Source organism: Lissotriton helveticus, chromosome 8 (assembly GCF_964261635.1).
Source record: "Lissotriton helveticus chromosome 8, aLisHel1.1, whole genome shotgun sequence".
Lineage (NCBI taxonomy): Eukaryota > Metazoa > Chordata > Amphibia > Caudata > Salamandridae > Lissotriton > Lissotriton helveticus.
In genome coordinates this window covers 845,178,153-845,192,063 of record NC_136069.1, presented here as the reverse complement: position 1 = coordinate 845,192,063, position 13,911 = coordinate 845,178,153, and the positions used below count along the sequence as shown (strand labels likewise).

Here is a 13,911-nt window from a genome sequence, read left to right as displayed (position 1 = left end):
CTGCCCCCTCGCTGCTTCGTTGGCTCCTCGTTGGAGACTTTATTCCGCTTCTTTTGGCAGTCGCTCCGGGGGTTTGTTTTTTCATGTGTTTCACGGAGGCTGAGAGGAGCGGTTGGTGTGTGGAAGTGCTGAGGCTCTGGGTCAGTGCGGCCAGAGGGGGGAGTCGATGGTGGGGGAAAGTGGAGGCATGGTGCTGGTGCTGGACTTGGATACTGTCCTCTTGTTTTTGCTGCGGCTCTACCGTTTTGCTCTACTGCCGCTTACTGCCACTGCCTCTGTGGTGCTGCTTTGTTCCCCTCTGTTCTGCCAATACACTGTAGAAACTAAGAGGGAAAGGGGGGGCGGTTGCTCTCACTCTGTTTTCTGCCCTAGAATCTGCCTCGTTATTCCTGAATATACCTGAATGCTCAGTGAAATTCCGTTTTTCAGGGCGGCAGGGGCGCTTGCTGAGCACCGGCGCGTTTGGCGTCAGCGTGATTGGCAGTCTAGTTTTAGCCCCTGCTTACCCCCAACACTGAGCCAAAGAAGAAGGGGTTCCCACTATCCACAGTCAGACCTGGTGGGTGAATTAAGAGCTATTCGGAGAGCGGAATACCTAGAATACCCAGAAGTCTCAAGTCAGTACCGCGTTATCCAGTCGGAGAAGTCAGTTAAGGTAAAGGAGACGAGGAATGAAAGTGTCCTCTGCCCTATGGAGCCATCTGGCCAGTCTGAAAATAGAGAGACCCGGTCTACTGAGAGAGGTCTGGCCAACCTAAAGAAGTCAGCGGTGTCTCTTGGCAAGAGATATAAATTGAGATCACGTACACTCTTAAGTGGGGGACTAGTTGCTGAACAGAATGACCAAGCCTGCCAGGTTGTAGCTGTTCCAGCGGCGACAGTAGTGAATCCTAAGCAAAAGAAACCGTCTAATAGAGTAGGAAGACCTGGGAAACTTACTCCTGTGAGGGGCAGAAAAAAAAAAACCTGCATCCTGTTAAAAGTGACTCCTTCCCTTTGGTCATACTTTATGGCTAATACTCAGGTCACTGGGAAACCTAGATCTCAGGCAGGGACAAACTCGGCGACGGCCCTAGCGACAGCTGAGAATCAGAACTTACTGGGTGCAATCCCTGTTTCTAATCGTTATACCCTGTTATGTAAGTCCCCTGTGGCTTCTTTGGTAAATGGTGGTAGTCAGATTGAATTAGATGAGCCAGATGACTCATCTCCGATCTCCGTGACCTCTGCAGTACAAAGCCCGCATTCACTACATGGGATGTTAAAGCAATTATCTATTGAGATCGGAGTACGATTTTCGACTTCTGAATCAAATCAAAAGAAGATTCAAGATATTTGTACTAGCCTAGAGGAAAATCTTACAGCACTGACCCATAGGATGGAGACTCTTGAGAGCAGAGTGGAGGAATTGGGCTTAGAGGTCAAAGATAACTCTAATGAGGTACAGAGACTGAAGTATAAAGAGCGGGACTTAACAGAGAGGTTGGAGAGGTTAGAACATATCTTGAGGCGGAATAATATCAGGGTTTTAGATTTGAAGGAAGGACTAGAAGGAGATCATTTAAAGGCCTATGTTATCAATCTTTTGAGCAAAGCCTTTCCACAAATTGCTACAGCTGATATCTGGGAGTCTGAAATGCAGAGAATACACAGGGGTCCATTCAAGTTGAATCCAGCCCGGAAAAAGCCTATGAAAGTACTAATGTATATTCAATTACTGGGGGCTGCCTTAAAACTTAAATCCATTCAGGTCCATGATGCCACTTTTAGGATTCGGTCAGACATCTCCCGGGCCACAGAGGATAGAAGTTGGGAATTGGGCAAGAGAATGGATGCATTGAGGGATCAGGGAGCCCAGGTTCAATTGCGATTCCCTGGTTTTTAAAAAGTTGTATAGGCTAACAAAATGTATAACTTCAGATTCCCAGAGGAAGTGGATAGCTTTTTGACACAGACTAAAGCCAGTTAACTTAAGTTTAAGGGGGGTCTATACCGGCACCAGTCATTACCATCACTTTTCATGCTTTTTATTTCTTTTTTTCCTCCTTTTTGCGGTTTTCTTTCTTGGAGGCTAGAGGGCCCGACCCGAATAGGCAATACTTATTTCCAATAGGTAATCAGGGAGGGTTCCCGCAGCGGGGAGGAGGGGTTGTGGGGTTGGTGGTGGGAGGTAATAGTATTCACGTTTACTGGTGGGGAGCATTGAGAAAAAATAAAAAAAAAATTAACAACAATCCCATGTGACATAATAGCCTCTAATAGCTTTTGTAGTCATTGCAGTGAGTGGAGACAAGACAGTGATGTAGGATAGACCCATGCGGGGAGGGAAGCATCATCTTGATCTACTAAGCTGGAATGTGAATGGATTTACTGGTGAGGAACATTGAGAAAAAATAAAAAAAAATTAACAACAATCTCATGTGACATAATAGCCTCTAATAGCTTTTGTAGTCATTGCAGTGAGTGGAGACAAGACAGTGATGTAGGATAGACCTAAGCGGGGAGGGAAGCATCATCTTGATCTACTAAGCTGGAATGTGAATGGATTGAGGGTGAAAGGGAGAACAGCGTCTGATCCTTCAGTACCTAAAAAATAGCCCAGCTAGTATTTTAATGTTACACGAGACCCATCTTTTACAATCAGAATGTATGACATTATTTGGACAACTAAGATGGGTTGATAAGATCATTGCAACAGATCAGCAATGTTCTTCGAAAGGGGTTGCTGTGATAATTACTTCTACTCCTGAATTATTTTTAATTAAGTCTCAAGTGGATGACAGAGGGCGTTGGACTATAGTTGCAATTAAGTGCCGGGGGATAAAATATACAATAGTCAGTTATTATGGGCCTAACGATGATGATACTACTCCCCTGAATAACCTTTGTATTGCATTAGCAGATTATGATTCAGCTCTGATCTTGGGTGGCGACTTTAATGTACTTCTAAATAATAAACTAGACAGGTCCACCCTTAGAACTCAGGTAGCAGTGCCGCGTGTTAAGTTTATCTACTGGCCATGCTGAAAACTCTTAGTCTTTTTGATGTATGGCGGAACAAAATGGGTGAGAAGAGGGAATATTCCTTCTATAGCAAGAAGAACTCTCATTATTCAAGAATAGATTATATGTTTATGGAGCATTCTGATCTTGATAAAATCAGCGCAATAGAGTATTTGCCCATACATTTATCTGACCATGGCACCATACTCCTGAAATTAGAACTTCCCACAGAGGTATTTCTGACAAGGTGGACTTTAAATAGAAGATTTCTCTTACAGCCTTCAACCCTGGGCTTTCTAGAGATAGAATCTGCTTGTTTTTTCCAGGAGAAATTGGGGTCAACTAGCATACACATGGTTTGGGACACCTTTAAGGCCTGGCTGAGGGGGACACTAAAACGAGCGGTTGTTGGTTGGGACAGGGCTGAGAGGAAAGAACTAGCTGACCTGGAAGTAGAGTTATCAGGGGAGGAGACAGATTTAAAGATGAGTGGTTCTTCTGGAGCAGATAATATCGTTCTAATTAAGAGAGTTGAAGTTTAGACTCAGGTCTGAGGAGATCTTGCGCCAAAAATGGGAGTCAAGCAAAATGAGTGACTTCGAGCAGGGGGAGAACTGTGGTAAACTTCTTGCAAGGAAAAGCAGGGTTGATAGAGCTAACAACTATATCACCAAAATTAAAGTGGGCTCTCAAGTCGCAGAGGACAAGGGTAGTATAGAACGAACCTTCACACAATTTTTCCAGGAACGCTACGAAGATCTTCTTCAGGTGGCAGAAGACCATATTGATGGGTGGCTTAGAGATAAACATCTCCCTACACTAGCTGAGGGCAGCCAGGGAATCTCTACGTCAGAAATACCAGGATCCGAGATTTTAACTATCTTAGATGCTGCGAGGAAGGGGAAAGCAGCAGGTCCCGGTGTTATTCCGATCGATGGCTACATGATTTTGAGGGAGGAGATTATTCCGGTTTGGCTGAAATTGTTTAATGGTATCTTAGACGGTACATCCTCCTGCCTGACTCCTGGAGTGATGCAGTCATTGCACTGATTTTAAAGCCAGGGAAGAAGCCAACTCAGTGGTAGTCATACATCCCAATTTCTTTGCTAAATGTTGACTATAAAGTATTTGCTGGAATCCTGAATGGTCGGCTTAGTAAAGTTGTTGGGCCAATAATCCACATGGACCAAAAGGGTTTTTTGCCAGGCCGACAGATGTCAGATTTAATACATACTTTAATTGGGTCGATCGACTTGGCTTCGACGTAGGATCTCCCTCTCACAATCATTACTGTTGATGCAGCCAAGGCGTTCAACCGGGTGAACTGGCACTTCTTGGATAGGGTTATGAAGGTCTTTGGTTTTACCGATAAATTTAGGGAAGTGTTGAAAGAGATATATAAATCTCCACGGGCCCAGATTCTTGTTAATGGCAATCTCTCCCCTGTAGTCAAGAAAAAGGCGTGGAACTAGGCAGGGCTGCCCCCTTTCTCCCATTTTATTTGATTTATATATAGAGCCGTTAGCTCAGAGTATAAAGTTAAATCAGAAGATCGTCCCTTTTGAAATAAATGGGTTTGTACAAAAGTTAGCAATGTATGCTGAGGATCTGATTCTTTTATCATCCAATGTCAGCACTACACTTCCAGAGCTTGAAGTTGAAGCCCAAACTTTTGGAAGCCTGTCCGGTTACGAGATAAATAATGAGAAAACCGAGATTATGGCCTGGAACATAACCGGTCAGGAGGGGAATTTTGCTAAAGAACTTAGATACTTAGGAGTCATAAAAACTCAGGACCCCGCCAAAATCCCCAAGATTAATCTAGATAGAGTCTCAAAGGAGGTTGATGTCCTACTAAAAAGATGGCTGAGCATCCCATTATCATTGTATGGGCGAGTTAATTTGATCAAAATGTGTGTCCTCCCAAAATACACCTACCTTTTCAACAACATCCCTTTAGAATTCGGAAAATCTGATATTCTTAAAATCCAGGGTAAGATATCTTCCTTTATCTGGTCAAGTAAAGCGATCTGGTTATCCTGGAAAAAACGTAGGCGTAAACTTCAGCGAGGGGGGTTGGCCCTACCAGACTTCCAGCTGTACTTGGGCTTACCAACTAAAGAATTGTAGAATGTTATTGCTCTCCCCTGATAATTCATTGATGGGCTGCATGTTTAAACCCATGTTAGTAGGGGAAGAGGAGCTGGGTTTCATGTACAAGTTCGGCTCTCCTACATTTTTCAAAAAAACCCGCTTCTGCATTCGTCGGCTAGGTTGTGGTCAGACTGCCGAAATTGCCTAGGACTATCCTATTATAGCAATTGGGCGCCAGTTTGGGATTCTCCCGGTACACCGGAGAGTCTTTTGGACTCCCTTGCTTACCCACTAAAAGAGGCAGGGGTTGTATATTGGAGAGACCTCGTACTGGGTGATAAATGCCATTCCTGGGAATATTGGTACCATATTACTGACACTGTTCAGGTTTAAGTTTTTATCAGCTCTCTTCCTGGTGTAAGAGTCAATGCTGGCCACTCATAGACGATAGCAGTATGGAAAGCGAAACTACAGAATCCAGCTCCTAGGAAAAAGGAAGTGGCACAATGGTATAACCATCTCTTGGCAGCTACAGACAGAAAGATGGATCAACCATACAGAACCTGGGAGAACTACTTGCCGATCGAGGAGCTGGAAACCTATTGGAAGTATCTCTAGATATTCTTTACCCCCTGATTAAATCTGCTGCACTCGGAAAAAAACACTTTTTTACACTCCATAGAATCTATTGGCCTCCCCTCAAGTTATCCAAGGTGAAGGGTGGTGGAGATGCCAGCTGTATGAGATGCGGCCATCAGAGTGCAGATGATGTTCAAATATTTTTTTCCTGCCCCAAGATACAAGAATTTTGGATAAACGTGGGTAAGACAGGGTAGAGCAATGGTTCGCATCGTGGAGGTAAGCCCATCTCTTATATTATTTGGTTTTACTCCTGCATTGGGGGGAGTTTCAGACCCGATAGGGCCCCAACAAAGACTGGTGTTTTACCTGATTTTGCTGGCTAGGAGGGAGATTTGTAAATTGTGGCGCCAGATGACACCTCCCACTTGGAATGCTTGGTGGAGTTCTGTTAGATACTTCAGAGCGCTGGATCAAAGAGCAAATGTTTATAGAGAAAGTTCAGGGAAGGGGCAGTTTTGGGATCTTCTGGATGATGCGGCATCTGGTTGAGTGTAGGGACAGGACAATGACCCAATGATTAAAACCTATGGTCAGCTCAGGTTGTATGTTATGGGTATCCCCCGTAAAGAACATCAGCTGAGAGTGGAACCACCAAGCTAATATGCATCAGAGGTGGCACAGATCGAATGGGTGCCATAGCTACGGTGGTCATATGAGATGAGTAAAAAAAAAAAAAAAGAATATATTACATAAACCAATGTATCATTTGTAATCTGATCAACTATTTGCAATTAATAGAGTCAGATTAATTCTCAAAGCTGGGAACATGATTTCACTCAGTGTTCATCAGTATCTCTTCAGTATTGGTCTTAATGCCTATTACTGTAATTGCTGATGCGTTTCAAGCCCCAGGGGACCCACGGGGACTCTCATCAGGGCTTCTTTATTATAACACATTGGTGCAATCTGCTCATGGGGAGTCTTCATCAACCTGGCTGCTGTCTGAATTGTGGGGGAACCGACTGTGGTAACCCTCAATTTTATGGGAAAAGCGGCTTTTCAAATGGTCAATAACTTGCACGCCAACTGTCACATGCGTGAGCCAATCTACCTCGTTCTGTGCATCCGTATTTTCCGCCCCTCTTTAAAACAATAATATTCACCCTACTATCTACGTCCCTCTTACCGGTACTCTGTAATTGTCCCGCTCCGGACCGAAACTTCAACCAATTACTGGCGCCGAGTTTGTTTTCAATCGGCAACGGTTCTCACCAAACAGCGCAACCTCATTTGCAAGCAGCAGGGGCCCCTGCTGCGTGCAAACGAGGTTGATGAAAACTCCCCATGAGCAGATTACATGTGTTATAATATCAATACTGAAGAGATACTGGGATTCCAGAGGCTGGTGAACCAGGGCTTAGCTGGGATGGATGTCTCCAGTGCTGCTAGAATATTTGATGACATAGCTGCCTTCAGCAGCACCTAAGAGGACCACCTATTTCACCTGCAGGAGGTGCTTCAGGCCCTGCAACACTCAGGCCTGACTATCAAGGCCAGTAAGTGCCAGATAGGGAAGGGGTCTGTGGTGTACTTGGGACACCTGGGGGGCAGGGGTAGGGTGCAGCCCCTCCAGGCCAAAAGTGAGACTATCCTGGCCTGGAAGCCCGCAAAAACTTAAACAGAAGAGAGGGCCTTGCTAGGCCTCACTGGGTACTAAAGGAGGTTAGGCAAGGGATATGGCACCATTGTTGCCCCCTTGAATGAGTTCTAAGGAGCAACCCAAGAAGGTGATCTGGACAGAGGCCTATCAAAAAGTCTTTGACTCCCTAAAACAGGCCATGTGCATACCTCCTGTTCCTAGGAGTTTATTGTTCAAACAGACACTTGAAGCATGGTAAAAGGGCAGACTTGTCATAGGTACATCAGGAGAGCCTAGAGCACCCTGTAGCATTGACAATGCCAACCTCACTGTATTCGTCATGGGGTTAGCCATTCAAAGCCCTTCTGACACAGGGTCTGTGTTAATAGTGTTTCTATATCTCTTGGCAATGGAACTATTTCATAGGTGGACTAATACAAATGCAGCCCTATCAAATGGCCATAAAGACGATGATTAAGCCAGGGGTGGGGTCAAAAACCTCCCTCTTTATCTCTGGAAGAAAGCTACAGCTTTATCTAGCCATAACTAAAAATATGGGTGGGTCTCTAGACTCACACATCACGCCAATGTGCTGTCTGATCTGGGGAAGAAAGTATTGCATGCAGGAGTTCCTAACTGCAGCTTTGGCCATAATTATATCCCTGCATGAAAAGAAAACATAGAAGATAACCTAGGATTGAAGTTGCACAAGAATTGTGAATGATATTGCCCTATTTTTGACTAAAATATATAAAATGCTTTCATGTGACCACTGCTCGTGTGGCCAGTGCACTTTCAAAATAATTAGCAGTTAAATACTAAAAGGCAAACAATATTAACCATGGCAGAAACTGACCACTTGTGGGAGGGGAGATGTGGCACAGTGGCCAGAGCGGCTGACTTCTGAGCTTGGGGCTCACAGTTCGATCGCTGGCGGAAGCTGAGCTCAGCACCATGTGACTCTGTGCAATAGCTCACTTAATCTTCCAGATGACATCCAGCGCCTTGAGACCCTTTGTAGTGATTAGGCTATGCTTTACAAAATACTGGATTTAGTGGTTTCCCCTCGTACCTCTTTCTTCCACCATCCTACACGTCCTGTCCCTTTAATCTCTTGCAGGTTCCTTTTCATCCCCAAACAGGAGTCCCTGTGTCATCCACTTGTAATCATCTGCTCAAATTAAAGGCTGATGCCCTCTTGGCTGACTCATGGTTGAGGTGTGAGTAATTAACAGCATTTGACGCATTCAGCAGCGGGTGTTCAGCTGGGAGCAATACAGCTCAAGTGGCATTTATTAGTCTTTATGGACAGGACAGAGGTGTACCAGTTCTACAAACTTGGTGCCTCATTTATGAGGCCCTAGAGGAACTTTTGCACTGCCGGATCGTCATTTATTTGACGCTCTGGTGTCACGATGAGCTGTAGCATATTTACAAGGCCACGCAAAGCCACTTTACCTGGCTTTTCATGACCTTGTAAATATGTGCCCCGTTCACGCAGAACACTGCATGAAAGGGGCATTCCATGGGTATTGCTGTGGGTGTTCCCAGGCAACACCCATGGAATCTGAAGCAATCCCAGATCTACGAGGAATCATAAACCTGGGAATGCGTTAGATTCTAACGACAGCGTTAGGGAGACGCAACGAGGAAAAAAAACCTTACTTCCCCTAGTTTATTCCTCTTTCTATGTTTGCTGCATTCTGCATCACACAGAAGGAGGAAATAGCCTTCATTGGTTGATTTTGTGCAGAAAGGTGTCCCTTCCTGCACAAAATCAATCATCCCCGCAAAACAGGCTCCCTTGCAATGAGGCGCGAGGGTGCTTGCGTTGGTGATAGGCTGCTTTTTAGCTCAGGGGTCAGTACAGGAATGCACTGTATTCTTGTATTGTAAATACTGCATTTTCCTGCTCTTTTAGAACCAAGCTGCGCCATTCTATTTTAAATGAGGCCCTAAATAGTCAAATGAAAAATAATAGTGCTCATCATTTTAATTAAATGGGTGCTGTAACAGCCAGCTCACCCTACCCCCATGGCAACACTGCCCCGGAAACGCACCATGTAATCCTCTGGCCAGGCGTGGCCAGAGGCTATATAATAAAAGGGCGGAGACCGCTCGTGGTCTTCCGGCCCACACCAAAACCAAGCGTGTGTGCCACTTTTTTATCCAGTCTACCAGACCTGTGGCTTTGCCCTGCAGGCCCGCCATCACCTGTGCAGCCCCCGGCACAGGTGCATTGTTACACTTCGATCCTCAACACTGCGGACCATTCTTTCTAATTGTTCATGCAATATGTTTTGACTGACTCAGGGCCAGCCTTTAGCATGGACGAGCTGAGCCCATGGCTGGGGTGATGACTTTCACAGGGGTGCAGGAAAGCCTCCTTCCAACCTGGCTCTAAAGAAAAGTGTAGTAAACACTGTTCTGAAGTCTGCTTTTCTCCTTTCTCTTGTCCACCCATACCTTCCTCCTGCCCTTCCCCTTTTTTTCAACACACTGACAATAAAAGATACCACGTGGGAGGGGGGCGGCAAATGCACAAGTTACTACTTGTGTAACGATATATCTGTAAGAGACATTAGTTAGTATTAGATTCCTTACCTTAGAATATCCCCAGGCGTCAGACTGGATCCGGATTTTTTTTGCGTGGCAGTACCCTTGCGCGTCGGTAGGCGTCGTCTGCGGCTCCGCGTCCGTCGTCGGCGTCGTGGGCGCCGTGATGACGTCGTCGTATAACTTAGAGTACTTAGACGCCGCCTCCGCGTGCTGACGTCAGTTCTTAGACACAGCTTTTCCGCGCCAGAAGCGCTGAGCCATGTTAAAAACCAACACTGGTGCCATTGAAACTAGGGCCCTGAAGGGGGATAACCCTAACCCTAGATATCGGTTCACGTCATCACGGTGCCCACGACGCTGACGACGGACGCGGAGCCGCAGAGGACGCCTACCGTCGCGCAAGGGTACTGCTATGCAAATAATTTCCGGATCCAGTCTGACGCCTGGGAATATTCTAGGGTAAGGAATCTAATACTAGCGTGTCTCTTTCAGATGTTGTTTCACCCAGGGTGTTATCTGCAGGGGCGGCTCCTCCGCTATGCTTTTAAGCAGTGAGAAACATAAAATGACAATAACTTGGAGTTATTGTCATTTTATGTTTCTTGTCCTGCTGCTTTGTGGCAGGTGAGCGGCTGGGCGGGCTGCTTTGCTCTCCCAGCAGGGCAGGGGAGAATTGGTTTGCCCACTCCTAAAGTGCGCAATGACTGTTTGATCGGCTCTCAGGGGCTGCCCAAACCAGTCATGCGCACTTCCCTGTTCTCCATGTAGGGTGCATTATAGCCTGCGTGGAGAACATGCCCACCCCTCCAGCCCCTCACTGAGCGCCGTGTCACGGCACTCGGATATTGGATAAGGGAAGGGAGCCTGACTGCCTGCTTCCTGTTCCTGTCGGAGGCAGGAAAGCAGGAGCAAAGAGGATGCAGGACCTGGCTGCAAGGTAAGTGCCTTCATTTTTATATTTCCAATCCGACCACCCACCCCCCCCCCCCCGCGCGCCCGCCCCGCCGCCCGCGAGCCATGCCAGCTGCTACTGGTTATCTGAGCAATGGCCACCTCTAGGCTGACTCGCTTCAGATCTTTGCAGGAAGATAAAAGCATAGCTTTTAACATTGCACAGACCTATAGCAAAAATATTTACTTCACAAGCATCTCTTAATATTTCATTGTTCACGCTTTGCTAACTCAATCGTTGAGCATTTCACAACATGACTCTTACTTTTTCTTTTCACGCTGTCCAACGACGATGAGTGCAATGAAGGCAGCCACCACTATGATCATGACTACTCCAAACACAATTAGCCAGATGGTAACAGGTGGTTGTGGAGGCGGCGCCAGGGTAGGCAGGAGGCCAATGAATTCCAGGGTTTTATCGTCTAATATGAAAGCACTGTTCACCCGATCCCGAGATGAACTGTAATAACAAATGTATGAAACAAAATACAGAAAATGTTAATATATATTCTCCTTCGCACACAGCAGGTCATTAGCGCTTCACATATTAATATTGCAAATATACATAAATGCCTATCTTCATTAAAGATATTGGGCCTTATTTAGAGTTTGTAGGACAGGATACTTCGTCACAAACTGGCGGATGCCCCATCGTCCTTCATACAAATACATTATGACCAATAACACTTGTAATACAATGGACAATACAACTTTCACATTCTGACAAAGTATCCTGTCTGCCAAACGCTAAATAAAGGCCATTGTCTCCTGACGGGCATTCCTAGTTATTCCGTACATACTGGTACAACAGTGAAAACGTTTTCTAAAGCTAATAATAATGCAAGTGAGAAAATAAGATCATGTTACTTTAAATTATGATAGTGTGGGTGGCTTTTCCCCCCAATCCAGAGTCACTACTCACTGTCTTTTGTCATTACAAAACATTCTCGGAATATATCCACCTTTCAACATAGAGCTGTAAGAGCCACTCGGTTTCTGTTGGAATATCTGACGTCATGTCCATCAGCTATTTCCGGTATGAGCTAACCAAAGGGGTCAATGGTGGTCTAGGACTGCAAAAGTGTCAAAGCATTCCCCAAGTACTTAGAGAAAACACCAAGTAGGTCGATAACATTGATTTTTATTTCCAAAGACAGAACCGTGCTTTGAGGGTTTGTTTATGATTGAGCAGAAGTTTCATACTAGCATTTTTTCATTTGTAGGGGTACATCATAATCACGTGTAGGTCGCACCCGCATTTATCCTGTCTTGTGTAAATGTGAGTATTAGAATTGTGTATCTCGTTAATGTATTTACGTGACATATTTCAGTTACTAACAAGTAGTATGAGGAATTAATGTAGAAAATAAATTTAACTAGCAAAACACGCTAACATGAAGAAATCGTGTTGTGAAGTTTGACACTACTCATGTATTAGATGTGTTTAGTAGTATTGATACTTCCTATAATTTGGTAAATGTGTTAGTCGAAATGCAAACTTAATTATGCAACTCGTAAGGTTTAAATCAGGGGTCTCCAATCTTTTCTGTAATAAGATCTACTTTTGTTCAAAGAAAATCATCCAGATTTACTAATAGTAGGGATGAAATGGTGACCACCCCTTCTAAGATTTATAGCAGTGATCAGTGCATTAAGCAGGATTGCCATCAGTAAAGGAAAAAAAACATTATCAATTTGGAATGCCTCTATATGGGTAATGCATAAAAGCCATAGCTGCAACCCCCCTGGCACCAAGGCAATATTAGGAGTAATAAATATCTCCAACTCAAATAACAGCTTTAAGTACATTTTGAAAATTCATCCATTTTTCTCCAACCAACAGCTTATGAGTTATGTAAATACACAGAGTTTTGTCTCGAATACATGCTTTTGTACTTTTGGTGTACATATTATAATTCAACCAAGCAACATTTTCTATAATAGCCTGAATGGCACCCAGGAGAGCAACTCTCAGGTACCGGTGAGCTACTGGTACCTCATGAGCTTTTCATTGGAGATGCCTGGTTAAATGATACGTTCTTACGTTAGCCAGAGTTGTAGGCCTGAAATGCAAATCTCTGACAACTCTTGCTTTAGGATTAATATTCTGAATATCCTCTGAAGCAGTTCTTTATCATGTTTTGCATTGCAGTTTTAGAAGCATTATTTAGGCAACTAATGTCTTTGTTTTAGCAGCTAAACAAGGATACATGGTTTGGAGGTGATAAGGGAAGAAGTTGATTTCTCATAGGAGAAGGCACGGGAACCAAGAACAAATTGTTGCAAGAGATGTACATGGAGAACACAGTGCAAAAGTACACTCATGACTGTACCCATTGTGGAGTACGTGTGTGAAAGTGTTTCTGTAGTAGGAGATCTCTGTGTATAGTCATAATCTAGTGAATAGTCCCGCCCATGTGCGTGGACCCAGGAGGAATCAAAAATAATCTCTTATAGTGTCGAAAAATGCAGAAATGCACAGACACTTAAGAGAGAATTTAAAGACCGATAATGCAGCCTAAAAAAGGCTACACTGTCCAGTACTTCAACTAGAAATTCCACCAATAAAATCCACAAAACAGCAAAGCCTGTACAGATTTCCCTTGCTTAAACAGCAAAAACCCTCTGGAATGATAGAGAGGAGGACCTGGACAGACAAGCCCCATAGGCTGCTATTATGTGGCTCAGAACAGGATACTGTGCCTTTAAGAGAACTTTCCAGAACTTCACAGTATCCCAGAATGCACTGAAGGTCCCAGTTACTTTCAGTTCTTTTTTTCGGCTCCTGCAAGCAGGACCCTGGAGCATTGAGCTCTCCCTTTTCAAGGGTTTATTGGTGTTTTTTCACAGTTAAATCGATTTGAGTACTTCCTAAGTACTTTTGGACCTTTCTTCTTGGTTTTTTGCACTCTTTTGATGTCAAATATGCCTGCATTATTTGACAAATGCCCGGAGTGCTCCAGGAAGAAGGCAAAGTCAGACCCCCATGAGGTGTGTATCCTCTGCCTGCCCTCTTCCCATATTCCAGAGGAGTGTGAGATCTGTCAAGGCTTCTCTGGCAGGACCCTGAGAGACAGAATGAA

General features: G+C 44.6%; 1 protein-coding gene across 1 annotated transcript in view; it reads right to left on the bottom strand.

Moving 5' to 3' along the window:
• ACE2 (angiotensin converting enzyme 2) overlaps positions 1 to 13,911 on the bottom strand; it is a 637,108-nt gene that overhangs the window by 48,609 nt on the left and 574,588 nt on the right. Inside the window, exon 17 of the mRNA XM_078657651.1 lies at positions 11,094 to 11,288. Within this exon, the coding sequence (XP_078513777.1) occupies positions 11,094 to 11,288 (195 nt within the window). The remainder of the gene's footprint in view (positions 1 to 11,093; positions 11,289 to 13,911) is intronic.